Below are 16385 nucleotides of genomic sequence, written 5' to 3' on the forward strand. Positions count from 1 at the left end.
AAGGGAGGGGGGGAGGGGAGGATATATGATATATACAGGAGCTTACTCTGTAGCCAAGACTGGCCCTGGAACTTAGGGAGATTCCCCTGCTTCAGCCTCCTGAGTGCCATGATGACTGGTTCCAGCCACCACATCTGCACATCTGGCCTTATTCTTTTTTGTTTTGGGTCTGGAACCCAGCCCTTGCTCAAGACACATGCTACCACTAAACCTCACCCCAGTGTAAAAATTGACAGGCTGTACTGGAGAGATGGCTCAGCAGATAAGAGCACTGGCTGCTCTTACAGAAGACTTAGGTTTAGTTCCCAGCACCCACATGGTGGCTAACAACTGTCTGTAACTCCAGTTCCAGTGGATCTGATGCCCTCTTATGGGCTCCATGGGCACTGCATGCAGGTGGTACACCTACATACATGCAGGCCGAACACACATGAGATAAAAATAAGGAACTCGCCGGGCGTGGTGGCGAACGCCTTTAATCCCAGCACTCTCCCAGCACTCGGGAGGCAGAGGCAGGCGGATCTCTGTGAGTTCAAGGCCAGCCTGGTCTACATAGTGAGTTCCAGGACAGCTGGGGCTACAGGGAGACCCTGTCTCAAAAAGACCAAATAAATAAATAAATAAATAAAAATTCAGATAAAGATGTGTCATGTGGTTTGTCTACCCGCATCAGGACAACGAGATCCTGAAGAGAGGGAAGGCAGGTCAAACAGAGAATGGGAAGGAGAAAATTTAGTGGGACCTAAGCTGTTGGCTGTTGACGCTACTGCCTCAAGAAAGGACTCCCAAGGGCCAGCTGGCACTCCAAAGACAGGCAGGGTCACCTTCCACAGCCTCTGGCTGTGTGTATGCTTGTTCTTGTGTGTGACAGTGTGTCTGTGCGCACCTGCATGGGTGTTTGCAACTGTAGGTGCCCTGTGCAGTGTCTGAATACATACACACATGCATGCCCTTGGGACAGCAGGGCTCAGGTGCAGGTGTCCATCAGGGAGCCACCAACTTACAGCTGGGCCTCGGAAGACACTGGAGACCCCAGGCTGCAAGCAGGAGGCTCCGGGGCCTGAGGCTGCTGTGGCAGAGGAGAGGCTTGTGCATGGTGCCTGAGGAACTCTGTGCCAGAATGGGGACCAGCTTGGCAGCTACCCACAATGAAGCATGTCCCTCAGTGACCATACAGGTACCCACTGTGCCCACCCTAGAATCCTCAGTGGCCCACTGTAAAGTGGGGAGCCAGTCCGCTCCCCTTCTCTTGGACAAGGGTTCCCTTATCTGACCACTGGTGGTGGAAAATGTGACCAGAGGTGGCACTGTCTGACAGGTGTACGCACAAGGTTAGTCCTGCTGCCATCATCTCCTGCCCCTGCTCCTCCTCTGGGACCCCAACTCCCACAGGCAGGGGACAAGCTTGTGCACACAGGTACACAGGTTTCCCATACATCTTAAGGATGAGGCCAGCTGCCTTGGGTCACACCTTCCTCTAGGATCAGGATGCAATACTTAGGGAACCCCCAGCTCCTGGGCACCACTGACAGGTGGCCTGGAAAGACAGCTGAGAGAGGGGCCCCTTGGGGCTCAGTCCCAGGCTTGCCCAGGCAGCACCCTGACATTAGATTAATGCCCTCAAGACCTAGGGCCAAATGCCAGACCAGTGCCCAGCCAGCCTCTTCCATAGCCACATGTGGGGCACCCACCACAAAGCCAGGGCTCCTCCTGAACCTCCCCCAGTGATGGGCTCCAATGGTGATGGGCTTACCAGCCACCATGAAAGTGGGGGACTCACCCAGGCGGAGCTCCCCGAAGTTCCCACAGCCTATCTTCTTCCCGACTCGGAAGTTGGGGCCCACCATCAGGACCCCTGAGCTGGTCCCCGAGCTGCGGACGCCATGGCTGCTCCGGCTTGTGCCGGTCTTGGACATTCTCCGGCCTTCCTCCAACTCCCCCTTCCCTCCTTTCTTGTCAAAATCCATAAGTTTGTGGTACCCTGGCCTCTCCACGGTGACTCTGCGCCGTATGATCTGAGTGCAAATCCTGAGCTTGCGCTCAGCCTAGCACACCATGATGCCCAGTGGCCGCGGCTCCGGCTACTGACACCCAGCCGTGCTCATGGGCCTGGCTGCGCTGGTCATCTCAGTGGCCTCGAGGTCACTCACAGGGAGAGGAGACATCTTGTCGTCAGGTCCCACCACCTCAAATCTTGTGGCACCCAGCTGTGGAGAGACAGAAGCACACATGAGTGTTGACTACCAGAAACATCTTGGAAAGTCTAAACAAGACTAGCATCATTCCTACTCATGAAGCCCTGGAGGAAATGGCCTGCTGACACTGATGGCAGAGGTCACAGATCCCAGAAAAGGCCACTGGAATGTGACCAGGAGGTGGCTGTGGAACTGGGGTAGGTACTTGGGTACAGTAGGTTGTGCCCACCTTGCCACACAACTGTGCCAGCAGGGTGGCCCCAAATGCGGGGTGGTCTCCATGCTTGGAGTGCTAAGACAGGAAGGTGACAGACCAGTGCGTGGGGAGGTAGGAACCACACCTGACCCCAGCCTCTGCTGCCCACCACTCTCAAACTGTGGGCAGCACCTGACGCTCAGGGTAGCCTGGGGAACTCCAATTATCCAGGTGGCCCTGACCATACCCTGTGTTACCGCTCAGGCAACCATCGCAGAAGGCACATGGTACTTCAATGCCAGGAGGATGGATAGAGACGATATAGTAGAGTCTGGGCACAGAGAGTGAAGAATGGCTACCATGCAGGCCCAAGATGTCTGCCTGCCCCTCAAACCTGCTGTGTCCTCCAGGCCCCAGAAGCCCAGTCACAGCACCTTGATCACCCATCACAGCCTGGTGCAAACCTGATCTTCCCACCTCCATCCTCAGGCCCCTCCAGCTTCCAAGCGGAGGCCAGAGACCCACATTAAACCCTGTCCCTCCTGGGGCTGGAGAGATTGCTCAGTGGTTAAGAGCACTAGCAGCTTTTGCAGATGATATAAGTTTGATTCCCAGCACCTACACCCCAACAGACCCTTCAGTCCACACAGGCCTTGCTGTGGCCCCCAAGGGTCACTTTCCCCACCCACTGGGCACCATGTGTCAGGCCTTTGACAGATGAGGGACGCTGCAGTGTGCAGCACTCAGGTTTGAGGCAGGATGTGGGGAGCCCACACTCAGCAAGAAGCAAAGGGCAAACCACCCAAGACACCAAACGGGCTGCACCAATTCCTGTAGGACCCTCTCAGGAGGGTCAGCCAGTGGACAAAGGGCCCATCCAGGGACGACAAGAAGAGAGGGGTGGTGTCACCTTCCCGACCCCATGGGGCCTATGACCCTTTTGGGCTGCTCTCCCAGGGCATCCACACTTAAGAGGCTGGTCAGCTGCAGGAGCACCCAAGAATGGATGGTTACTTCTGAGTCACAGAGAGGACTGAGTCACCCAGGGGGCCAGTGGCTGAGACAGGAAGGCCTGGAGCATGCAGAGGCCAGAGCAGACTGACCAAACTATCTCCAGGCTACCCACAGCTCAGCAGGGACAATTGGGGGACAGGGCTACAAGGAGGGAGACCAGGGACTCTGAAACCTGCTGCAGTCAGGGTTATTTCTGACTCTTTCCAGGGACAGTGATACAAGGGACCTCTGGGAGCCAGGCCAAGAACACAGCCCATCTGTGTTCCTAGGTCTGGAAGGTGGGACCACAGGTGGCAGAGGGCAGGCTGCGGCTCTCATACCCTGCCCTGCAAGAAACTAGAAAGCCTGAGTGTGGCTGCTCGCTCTAGCCAGTTCTGGTCCAAAACCTGCTACATGGCCAGGGCTCCTGCGCCCCACTGCTATAGCCTGTAGCCTCAAGCCGGTGCCTGGACATAGCCCAGCTGCTGGGCCTTGACTTGATGTACCTGATGATCTAATATGCACTCTAGTGCCAACTTTGCCCTTGGCCTATTTTTTCTTGGGTATGTTTCTACGTGTGCAGGTGCCTGTGTTCTTCTGGTTCATTCCTTAGACACTGTTTACTGTTCTGAAACGAGGTCTCTCCCTAACCCTGGAACACATCAAGTAGGACAGCCTGGCTGACTAGTGAGCTCAGGGACCCTCCTGTCTCCACAACCCCACGCTGGGGTGACAGACGCCACCAAGTCTGGTTTTTTATGTGGGTGCTGGGGCTCAAGCTTAGAGCCTGCCTACAAGGCAAGCTCTTTACCCACTGAGCCATCTGTCCAGCCCTTGGGGATTTTTTTGTTCTTTTTTGAGACAGGGTCTCCTTGTAGCCCCAGCTGTCCTGGAACTTATGTAGACCAGGCTGGCCTCAAACTCACAAAAATCCACTTGCCTCTGCCTCCCAAGTGCTGGGATTAAAGGCGTGCGCCACCATGCCCGGCGCCCTTGGAGAGTTTTAAGAAAATATTTTATTTTTATTTTATGTTTATGAGTGTTCTGCTTGCATGGATGTAAGTGCAGCACAGGTGTATAATGCCCCACAGAGGTCAGAAGAGGGTGTTGGTTCCCCTGGAACTGGAGTTATGGACAGCTGTTAGCTGCTATGTAGGTGCTGGAAATCAAACCCAGGTCCTCTGGAAGAACAGCAAGTGTTCTGAACTGCTGAGCCATCTCTTCAGGCCCATTTTAAAAAAATATTTCGTGCCCTTGGGGATTTTTACATTTTGAATTTGTTTTGAGAAAGGGTATCACTATGTAGTCCTGGCTGGCCTGGAATTCTCTACATAGGCCACCCTGGCCTCAAACTCAGGGATCTGCCTGCCCCTGCCTCTTGAGTACTGGGATTGAAAGCATATACCACCACACCTGGCTTTTTCTTTGGGGGGGGGGTAGGGTCTTGCTATCTTGAGTTCAAAATAGCCTTGAACTCAGCAATCCTCCTACCTCAAAGTCTGGAGAGCTGGATTCACAATATGTGCTGCTATGCCTAGCTACACATGGCATCCTATATGTTTGGTGTCCCCACAGTTGGCCACGGCAGGGAATCTGTACCCAGGACCCAGCAGCATGAAGCTGTGAATTTGTTCTGGGATCATCTGAGGGGCTGATGGGTCACTGGAATCTACCCTCTATTCAGTTCAGGAAACCCCAGCCTGTGTCTCACTGTAGCTGGGCAGCACCAGGTGCTCATACCATGACATGAGGGTTCAGGGTTCCCTACTTTCCTGGCACTGATCCATCAGCATTTGCTCACTGATTCCCATTATGTTTCCCACTAGGCTGTAGCGATCAGCCAACCAACTGATGTGGTGCATGACCACAGTGGCCACCCCATCGTCATCATCCCATCTCTGTTCAGTCAGTATCTCCCACACACTAATTCTCCTTGCTGCTGGACGTAAGGGAATCCTGGGCCACTGACCTGACACCAAAGTCAAGGCATGTGGGCAACCCCCATCTCAGTTTAAAGGGCATTCCCTGGAGGATCTGAGAGGTGCTCCCTCCCCATGCGGCTCAGCCTCAGGGCACAGACTTCTCTGCAGTACCACATGTCCCACATTAGCATCTCTGTGTGTCCCTGGCCTGGCCAACACTGGCACCTTAAAGTACTGCTGGCCTGAGAGAGAGCCCCAGAGGCTGTGCCTTGGGGCCATAGGCAGTTTGAAGAAAATGTGAATCATGTGTGGACAGTTTCTCCATGGGCCACCAAGGTCTGTACCAAACCCAGTAGGATACCCCCAAAGATGTGGACCAGCAGCCTGGGGCAGGCAGAGAGGGTCTCAGGTCCTGCCCCCGACCATGAAGCCCACAGTGGGAAAAGTCCATGCCAGCTTTGGGCTGGGTAAGCTCCTGTCTGTCTCCTCATTGGGACACTGTAGGCACACTGCAACAGCACAGGGTGGAGGTAAAGGGCATGCCCGCCAGGCTGGCATTGTGAGCCCTGAGGAAGAGATGGGTGTGGGGCAGGACCTAGGAAAGGACCTGTGTACCTCAAGGACAGGGGGAGAGGAGGGAAACTCAGGTGGTACCTGGACCAGGGCCCAGAGTTCTACAAGATGTGTGACAGATAAAGGCTGCTCAGTGGAAGGCACCTGCCCTTCACTCTTACTGCCCCACACCCCAGCACGGGACACACCTGGACAATTGTCATCTCCCTACAGAACCTCTGTGTCCATGTACAGGGTCACCACAAAGTCTATACAGAAGCCTCAGTAACAGGCAGGAGGTATTTCCTTCTTATCAGAAAGCAAAAGCAGAGGCTGGAGAGATGCTCAGTGGTTAAGGGCACTGGCTGCTCTTGCAGAGGACCTGGGTTCACTTCCCAGCACCCACATGACAGCTAACAATTTTCTGTAACTCCAGTTCCAGGGGATCGGATGCCCTTTTCTGGTCTCTGGATGCATTGCATAATACAGGTCCACTTACACAGCAGGCAATACACTCATTCAAAATAAAAATACTTAGCTGGGCGTGGTGGCTCACACCTTTAATCCCAGCACTCAGGAAAGGGAGGCAGGCGAATCTCTGTGAGTTCAAGGCCAGCCTGGACTACATAGTGAGTTCCAGGCCAGCTGGGGCTACAGGGAGAGATCCACCTGCCTCTGCCTCCTGAGTGCTGGAATTAAAGGCGTGCGCCACCACGCCAGGCTACCCACCCACTTTTTAAAAAAAGAAAGTAAAAACAGGGCTGAAGCTGTAGCTGAGTAGGCAGAGCTTGCCTAGCACATGAAACTCTGGGTTCACCCCCAATACCCCATAAACCAGGTTGTGTGGTATATATCTGTCATCTCAGCACTTGAGAGGTGGAAGCAGGAGGATCAAGAAGAGTTCAAGTCCGGTCTGGAGAGACGGCTCAGTGGTTAAGAACACTGGTTGTTCTTGCAGAAGACCTGGGTTTGAATCCCAGCACCCACATGGCACCTAACAACTGTCCATAACTCCAGTCCCAGGGAATCTGACAGCCTCTTCGGATCTCCGTGGGCACTGCACGACACGGGTGCACTTACCTACATGCAGGCAATACATGCATGCACATAAAATAAAAATAATAAATAAAAATTAAAAAAAAAAAAGAGTTCAAGGCCAGGCTCTGCTACATGAGATCCTGTCTCGAAAACAACATTATAACCAGTGAGATGGCTCAGAGAGTAAAGAAAATGGCTGCCAAATCCAAGGATATACGTTTTGTTTCTGGGACCCACATGGTAGGAGAGAACTGACTCCCACAAGTTGTCCTCTGACCTCTACACATGGTGGTAAATGTGCACCTCCCTCCATGTACACACAAAGTACATAAAATGTAATTTTTAAAAACGCATGCACAAAGATACAGGGCTACCTCGACTGCCAGCATACCTCTCTGTCATCTGGGATTTGTATGCTGATGCCATCTAGGGACACAGTCCAAACTCATCCTATCTCCTCAGGGGGACACACTCAGACACCGGACCGTTCAAAAAGGTCCATGGGAAGCCAGTCAGCCCAAAGGTGTCCCTCTAGCACACCCAGGTCCTGTAACAGAGCCCCTCTACTCCCAGGTCCCTGAGGTAGGCCATCTCGAGACCTTTGAGCTACAGGCTGTGTGAGCCCCCATCCCATCTGTCTAGGGGTCTATGCTGATTCAGGCAATTGGCATCAGGAAAGCCTTAAGCCCAGGCACCTGGCTGTCAAGAGTCCAGACTTGAGGACTGGCACAGAAGACACCACACAACATCAGAAAAGACAAGGCACTACCCACACATGCACAGTGCCCACAGAAGAGAGGGATGCAAGAAAGGGGCTGGAAAGCCAGCTCAGCAGTTAAGGGCACTGGCTGTTCTGCAGAGATGGTTCCCAGCACCCACATGTCAGCTAACAACTGTAACTCCAGTTCCAAAGGATCTGACACCCTTTTCTGGCCTCCACAGTCATTGGATGCATAGGTGCACTTACATACAGGCAAAACACACATTCACATAAAATTTTAAAGTGAACAGGGGCTGGAGAGATGGCTCAGTGGTTAAGAACACCAGTTGTTCTTGCAGAAGACCCGGGTTCGAATCCTAGCACCCACACGGCAGCTAACAATTGTCCATAACTCCAGTCCCAGGGGATCCGATAGCCTCTTCTGACCTCCACAGGCATTGCACAACATGGTTGCACTTACCTATATGCAGGCAACACACGCACACACATAAAATAAAAATAAATAAATAAAAAAAATTTTAAATTTTTATGTGACTAAATATGCTGGGCATGGTTTAATCCCAGCACTCAGGAGGCAGAGACAGGCGAATCTCTGTGAGTTCTAGGCCAGCTGGGCCTACAGGGAGACCCTGTCCCAGAAAGACCAAAATAAATAAATAAATAATAATGATAATAAAGAATAAATCATAAAAAAAAAAGAAAAGAGAGAGGGATGAGGGCACCAAGGTGCCAGAGTCAGCATGGCCTAGCTGTAGACTGAGTGTCCCCAGGACCAGGCCCCACACTCTTCTCATGTTGTGTGTTGTCTTCTGATGTATGTGACCCTTGTGTGGAGACTCACATGGGGGTCCTGGGTCAGCAGCCCATCTGTGGTGCTGAGAACAAGGCCCAGGCACACACACCCACAGGCACGGCTGCCAACCCCAGCTGAGCCAAGACTTCCTCGCCCACCATCTGCTGCACAGTCCAGCAGCACACAAGGCAGTGCCCATCTGGGGGTTCAGGCCAGCTAGGACGTATGTGGTAGAAATAGCTATAGCAAGGGGGGCAATGGCAGGTGTGGGCAGAGGTAGGACCCTGCACAGGACACCAGCCATAGCTCAGTTCAAATCAGATGGTGCACGCTGCTACTCTGATGTGCCTAGAACTGTGGCCTTCCCAGGCCAGTGGTTGTACTGATGGCATTCAGTGGAAACAGCAGCCAGGTGACACAGGAGAGCATTCTGTGCCTCTATGGTCCCCATCCCAGAGTACAACTGGGGAAACCTGGACAGTCACTGCCTATCCTGCCTCTGCCGTGTGGGGCTAGGAGGGGTGGCTAGGCCCAGGAGGACCCATAGGGCAGTGTGAGGAGCAGTTGCTACCCTGGGGGATGGTGGGTAGACCTGTCGCCACTACACTGCCTAGACGTGGGACAGAACACCCCCCACCCCGCTGCCCACTGCAAATACAAGGTGTTGCCCACAGCTGCAGAGTGGCCAATGCTACCCTGGGGTGCTCTGACCTCAGAAAGCCACCCAAGCAGGTCAGGCATGGAGCAACATGGACATGGGGACAGGCAACTTTGGTGTCAGGCAGCTGTGATGTCTCAGCCACACCTGAATGTGTGGGGTGACACTGAGACCCCAAGGGACAAGAAACATCACCAGCCCTGGCCCAGCCTGAGGCTTGGAGCTAAAAATAATCTCCCTGGAGGGGGAAGACCAGGCCTCCTCTGCCCTAAATAAACCCTCCTGGCCTGACCCACAAGGCCCAGTGTCCAAGTCTTTCCCTATGTGAGGCTGACATGCTGGCCTGACCTGAGCTGGGCCCCAAAGACAGCCTCAAGGTGCTCGCTGCTCAGGCAGCCAGATGACCTCAGGTCACCTAACACATGCACCCGTAATACAAGGCCCCAGCACCCACCTGCCCTATTCTTTTTGGGCTCCCCCATCTTGCTGGGACTCTAGCTGTTCCCCTGCTGGAGGCCCCAACCTCTTCTCTGCATCTCCACTCAGTGATGTCACAGTCCCTGGACTGACATCACTAGCAGTTCGCAGCCTAGAACTGCCACCAAGCTGAGTAGAAGCAGGGATAACAGGGTCCTGGGGACTCTGGGCTCAGTGGGAGCCTGGGCTGCCTTGTTTGTCGTGCCCCAGGACCCCCAAGTTCTGAAGACCCCAGGGAGATACAACCTGCCAGCGGGAAAAGCTTGGGGTTCAAGCCCAGAAAGCAAAGGAACAGGACCAGGAAGGAGCCTGTCCCACACCTGGCCAGAGGGCAATAGACCTGGGTACATTCCAGGCAAACTGCTTTAAGTCAGCATCCAATGATGATCAAAGATCATCCCCACCGCACAGATCTGCCAGAATCTACAGAGGGTAGCAGACAGGGGACTCTATCCCTACAAGGAAAGGGCCCCCATCTTTGGAGGAGGGCACCCCAAATGATGCCAATGCACCACCTGCTCCTGCCTGAAGAACTGTGGTTCCCCAAAGGCACAAAAGGCAGGCTGGGAATAGGGGCAGGGAGGGGACACTGCACTGAAACAGCTGAGGCTGGGATACTGCTGGGCAGCGGCCACATGGACAAGGCCAGCGTGGGGGCCCTCACTGTCCTGTGTGGACTTTGTGGTTGGCAGGCGCCTGGGGCAAAGTTGTGCACATGTGTGACAGGGAGCGAAGGGTCCAGGACTCTCTGGGGGACTCGTCAATGGACTGCAAAGAGAGATGAGGTCGCCCCAGACTCAGTCACACCAGCCACACACAGGAGTCCCCAGTATGTAGACATGACACTCTGCCATCAGACAGGCCCTGGCACAACAAGCGGATGGCAATGTCACAGGACAGCATAGCATGGAACTATAGGACACATGGCAGACACACCAACCTATCAGAAACTGCACCTTGGAGCCCTGATACCCCAGGGACAGGCAGGTTGGAGGACAGGAAGTGTCAGGCCAGGCCCCAAACCCACAGCCCTGCTCTGTGCATCTATGACACCCAAACATGTCCACGGTAAAAACGAAAAAACGAAGTTTAAGGTGGAGAAAACTGGGTCACCACTAAACTGTCAAATTAAGACCTCACACTGGGGCACATGGTGTATGTCACCCCCAGAGGACCCCAGCTTCTATGACTGATGCCCTCTCAGCCTTCCCATCCAGACAGCATCCAAGAACTTCAGTGGGAAAGGTGACTGTGGAACACAGTCTCTCAGGATCTCCTAAGCCGGGGGGGGGGGGTCTCAGCTAGGGATGATTCTGCTGCCAAGCCATGGGGTCATGGAGTGGGTGGTGGCCAGAGATGCTGCTCAGCACCCACAGGGTCCAGACCACACAGCCCACTGTCCACTTCGGAGCGCAAGGGAGACCATGGGCTAAGGAGATGTGGGCACACAGCCAGGCAAGGGGCTCAGAGCATCCCTGTGGAAAAATAGGAAGGCACAGCATCACTAAGCCCATGTAAACAGATGCAGGCCAGTGGGTACCAGAGTGTGCACACAGGAAGGCTGGTGACAGTGACAAGAGGTCAAGGCTGACCCTCTTACCTCCTCTGTGCAAGGACCGTGCACACCACTTTCATGGCACAAAACTGGCCAAGGCTGATGGAAGCCATGCATGGAACACAGCTCTTGTGGCTGAAGGAGGCAGGCCCAGCTCCCCACAAGGATGCCCACTCAGCTGCAGGCCCCTCCCCATAGGAGATCCTGAGGTGAAGGGGGTTGTCCACTGGGAATCCCCAAAGTGTTACCAGGAATAGTCACAAAATGCACTAGAGACAGCCCAGGCTAGCCTTGAACTCACTGTGTAACCCAGGCTGGACTCTGAACTTGCAATCCTTATGCCTCCCCTTCCTAAGGGCTGGAGCTACAGGCAGGAGCTACTACACTCAGGGCTGGTGGGCTGGTGTGTATGCACATGCTCACGTGTGCACACGTGTGGAGACTAGGGGCTGGCATCCAGGGTCATGTCTTCCTCTATGACTCTCCATTCAGTGTGTACCTGAAGATGACCTTCAACTCCTGATCCTCCTGCCTCTACCTCTGAGTGTAGGTATGCAACAACATACCTGACTTTGGCATTTTATTTACTGAGACAAAGCCTCACTATTCAGTCCTAGAACTTGCTATGTAGACCAGGTTGGCCTCAAAATCACAGTGATCTGCCTGCACCTGCCTCTGAGTGCTGGGATTAAAGGCAGGTGCACTGAAGCCCAACCAGCAACATTTGTCTTTGAATTTTTTTGTTTTTTAAAAACGGCCTCAAGTGGGGTGTTGTGTCGCATGCCTTTAATCCCAGCACTTGGGAGGCAGAGGCAGGTGGATCTCTGTGAGTTCAAAGCCAGCCTGGTCTACATAGTGAGTTCCAGGATAGCTGGGGCTACAGGAAGACCCTGTCTCAAAAAAAAAAAAAAAAAAAAGACGAAAAAAAACCCAGGGTCTCACTATGCAGCCATGGCTGGCCTGAAACTCACTATGTGGACCAGGTTGGCCTCCCCCTCTGCCTCCTGAGTGCTGGAATTAAAGATTAAAGGAATGCCCCACCACATCCAGTTTAGCAACATTTATTCTAAATAACAGTATACTTAGTGGCTGGGGGTAGGGTGGGGTGGTCCATAAAGGGAACTTCCTTTTTTTTTTTTTTTTTTTTTTGGTCTTTTTGGAAACAGGGTCTCCCTGTGGCCCCAGCAGACCTGAAACTCACTATGTAGACCAGGCTGGCCTCTAACTCAGATTATCAGCCTGCCTCTGCCTCCCAAGTGCTGGGATTAAAGGCGTGAGCCACCACACCTGGCTTCATAAAGGGAACTTTTTACAAAGGTGCAGGCAAAACTTAACCAAGGGGATACCTGCCCAGCAAGCATCACAGACCTGGGTCACCAGAGGAGGCTGAGTGGTGTTCCTCCAAGGTCAGCATGGGGGCAGGCAGTACAAACACGCAGCCTGTTTGGGGAAAGTAGACACCACTGAGAACAGAGATGCCAAGCCATCAGAAGGAGCAGAGGCTCACCGCTGGAGGAGAAGAGTCCACCCTGTCCACCCAGGCTTGGCCTAGATCTCCTAGGAAGGCAGAGGCTAGCACCACAGAAAGTGCAGGCCACAGACAGTGAGGTGGAGCACAGGGAAGGCACCAGGGTGGCAAGCCACCTGCCAGCCCTGTGGGGCCCAAGAGCCCTGGGCTCAGCCACATGGGAGCCAAGCAGGAGCCCTCAGCACCTGGGGCGCCCCAAACCCGAGGTCCCAACACGGTCTGCCCTGCACTGTTCCCACACCTGCGCACACACACCTAAAGCTCCCTTTGCTCTGGGGGTCCCCCAATCTTTCTCACTGTAACTCTAAGACCTCTCAGGCTTGGTGTCCCATCTTAGGAGGTCCTTGGGGAACACATACAACCCAGAACCCCAGGAACCAAGGGGTAGTTCAAAGTTATCCTAAGCTATATGGTGAGCTCCAAGCCAGCCTGGGATACATGAGACCCTGCCTCAAAAACCCAAAGCAGGGGCTGAAGAGCAGTTAAGAGCACTGACTGCTCTGGCAGAGGACCTGAGTTCGATTCCCATCACCCACATGGTAGCTAAGAACAGTTCTTAACTCCAGTTCCAGGACATTCTGATGCCCTCTTCTGACCTCCATGGCATTGCACAACACAGGTGCACTCACATACATGCAGGCAGTATACTCCTACACATAAGAAAAAAAAGCTGGGCATGGTGGTGCACGCCTTTAATCCCAGCACTCTGGAGGCAGAGGCAGGCAGATCTTTGTGAGTTCGAGGCCAGCCTGGTCTACATAGTGAGTTCCAGGACAGCTGGGGCTACAGGGAGACCCTGTCTCAAAGAGACACACACAGAAAAGGACAATAAATAAATAAATAAAAATTAAAAAACCCAAGGCAGGCTTGGAGAGATGGCTCATGGTTCAGATCACTCTGCTCTTGCAGAAGACCTGGGTTCGGTTCCTAGCACCTACATGGTGGCTCATAAATGACCCTAACTCCAGGGTCTCCAACACCCTCTTCTGGCCTCTGCAGGCACTGCACACATGGGTACACTTAGGGTTAGCGGGACGGGACGGCTCAGTGGGTAAAGCATTCACTGCACAAGCCTGAGGCCCACATAACAGGAAGAAAAGAACCAACTCCACAAGGTTGTCCTCTGACCTCCACATGCCATGCACATCACCAAGTGACATTGATCCATCACTTGGGAGTTGGAAGCAGGAGGATGAGGAGTTCTGGGTCATCCTCCGATACATAGTCAATTGGAGGCCAGCCTAGGCTACATGAGAACTTGTATTTCAAAACACTAAAATACAAAAACCAAGCTAAGTCCTTACCCCACCCCAAGGGTCCAAGCAAGGCATGGCATCTCTGGTAGGTCTCTGCGGTCACCACACACCTAGGGATCAGGCACAACCAGACCAGCAAATGACCTTTCATTCCCTGTCCACCTGGGGAGGCTTCTGGGTCAGGTTCTGATTCCTATCTCTAGTCCCTGGGTACTGCCCTGCAGCCACAGGCCCTGCACAACCCTATGAGGGGATAGCCTCCTGAGTGTGGAGCTGCATGCTCTTGGCTGGACCCCAACCCATGCCAGAAGGACTGTGGGAGAATCTGTTATTTAACACCGTGACCTCAATCTGTCTCATCCCGGTAGCGCTGAGCCATCCTAAGGGGTACGCGTATGGGCAGAAAGCCCTGGGCAATGTGGAGGCCTGTTCTGGGAGAGGGCCTCTCCTTGGGGGCAGGAATGTGGCCCTGCCTGCAGTTACCCACTAGTAAAGGTTCCACTGCTTCCCAGGCAGGCTCTGAGGACCCCATGGAACAGTGACTGTGAGGCACAGGCTCCCCGTCGGGCAGTGGACATGAACATGGGGTTGGGGAAGGCTGTGGCTCCTGGGCTCTGCATCCTGGGCCTGCCAGGGTCCTGTTCCCCCTTCGCTGTCCAAGATGGAGCCATCTTGGTGACACAGAAAAGAGAAGGGAAAGCACATGAGAGTGTTCTGATGGTCTGCATCCTCACAGGATGGTCAAGGGAGCCTGAGGTTCCTGCCCCCATTGGGTGTCCCTACCCAGAGAGGCAGATTTCCACAGGTGATAAGAAGGTCACCCAGATACGTTTCGGCATTTCAGAAGTGGAGACCCACTGAGGTCCTCTAACACCGTATCTTCAAGTCCAGCTTCTGCTTCAGGATGAGCCCAGGATGGGGCAAACCCCAGCCCAGTAAGGCCAGAGCAGTTGGGAAGCAGATCCCCATTCAGGGGCTGCTGCTAGCCCCACCCCTGGGAGCCCAAAGCAGGGACAGAGAGGAAACAGGACATGGGGGCGGTGTCCTTCCAACTTACTGGGCAACCCAGGACATGGCTTCAACTCACATCTTCTAGCCTGGGGCCACTAAATTGAGGCTGCCAGACCCTGGGTCCTCTACCCAGCAGGTCAGCCCATCTATAAAAGGGGTGCTGCGGCCACCTAACAGAAGCCATAGCACACAGGCCCCATGATAAGCTACAGATTTATGAGATCAACAGTGAATAGGGGCCCTCCCAGCCCACACAGGCTCTCAGCAAAGACTACCTGTGATACAGGGAGACTGGCTGGCCAGAGCTCAGACTGGCACAGCTGATGCCCAGCCCACACAGACAAGACCTGGGTTCATCAGGAGCAAGGCCACTAAGCCTGATGGGCACTGGATGTGTAACAGTCACATACAGGGGAAAAATGTCAACTGCCCCTCAGTGCAGCCTCTGTCCTGTGTGAGGGTGTGGACACATGTCCAGCAATAGGCTGGGCATCTCAAGACAGGCATCTCTCACCTTCAAGTACTCATAAATACAAAAAAACCCCCACATCTGTCTGGCATGCTACTGTCTGTCCTAATTCGGGAGTTAATGCTGGTGTGCTGGCTTTCCCAGGGCCGGGGATGGGCAGATGCACGCCATTCAATTACTAAGAACTTCACCTTCCTCCTGCCACCCAGGGTAATTACTATATAATTACAAAGGAGGAGAGAGAAGTCACCGGTAATTCAAAGAAATCTGCACTGGATTCTGTACTGTGGTGGACAGCGCTGGCAGGCTGGCTTGGAGGATGTATCCACAGTGACCATCCCCAGGGGAAATCAAAGCAGACAGCAGGCACCTCTCCTGTGAGGAGGCTGTACACCGGCATGTTCAAACCCGCCTTGTGGTACCATGGCCACACAGATCCCCCAGCATGTGGGGACAGGAAAATAGGCCAGGCCTCTCCAATTCTCACCCCTACTTGTCCACGGTGGGACCCTGGAGGCTCAGCCTGTCCTCTGAGCCCCTAGATCTGGCCCTCCCTGGGGATCCCTAGCTCACCTGCCTGGGGGCCCTCGGGATCATTTGAACTGGCTCCCAGGCAGCATCAGGACTCAGCCATGGGGTGCTGATAACAGGGACTGTCTGGGCCCTGGTGAACCAGGCAGGTGCCTGCACTTCTCTGAACTACCTGGCTCTGAAGATACAAGAAAACATAACCAGTGACAAGTAACAACCACACACTTCCCTCTAGCAAAGGTGCCCACACCATCTAATATGCTCTCAAGAGGCCAGAATGGGCAGGGAACCCTGGACACAGTGTCCACCCCCCCCATACCTGACTGGTCAGTGTGGTTCCCTGTGGGCAGCTATACCAACAAAGGCTTTGTGCCTCCCACCCACCAGCTCCCAGAGTCCCAGGAATGGGGAAATCCAGAGGCTGCCGGAAGTGAGGACAGACGACATGGATGCCCAGAGCCCTGGAGGATGGACAGCTCAGAGAGGCGGG

General features: G+C 54.0%; 1 protein-coding gene across 4 annotated transcripts in view; it reads right to left on the reverse strand.

Moving 5' to 3' along the window:
* Positions 1–16385, reverse strand: part of Csnk1g2 (casein kinase 1 gamma 2) — a 22769-nt gene that overhangs the window by 5139 nt on the left and 1245 nt on the right. For 3 of the 4 annotated variants that reach the window (XR_003850137.1, XM_008837127.3, XM_008837126.3), the window contains exon 2: positions 1781–2207. Coding sequence is in view for 2 of the 4 variants with exons in the window: in XM_008837127.3 (XP_008835349.1) it covers positions 1781–1967 (187 nt within the window). In the remaining 2 variants the exon portion in view is untranslated. Of the gene's footprint in view, positions 1–1780; positions 2208–16385 lie in introns of those variants that run through there. The other variant, XM_008837128.3, reaches the window with a different exon arrangement.

The sequence above is a fragment of the Nannospalax galili genome, unplaced genomic scaffold, assembly GCF_000622305.1.
Source record: "Nannospalax galili isolate Female #2095 unplaced genomic scaffold, S.galili_v1.0 scaffold77, whole genome shotgun sequence".
NCBI lineage: Eukaryota > Metazoa > Chordata > Mammalia > Rodentia > Spalacidae > Nannospalax > Nannospalax galili.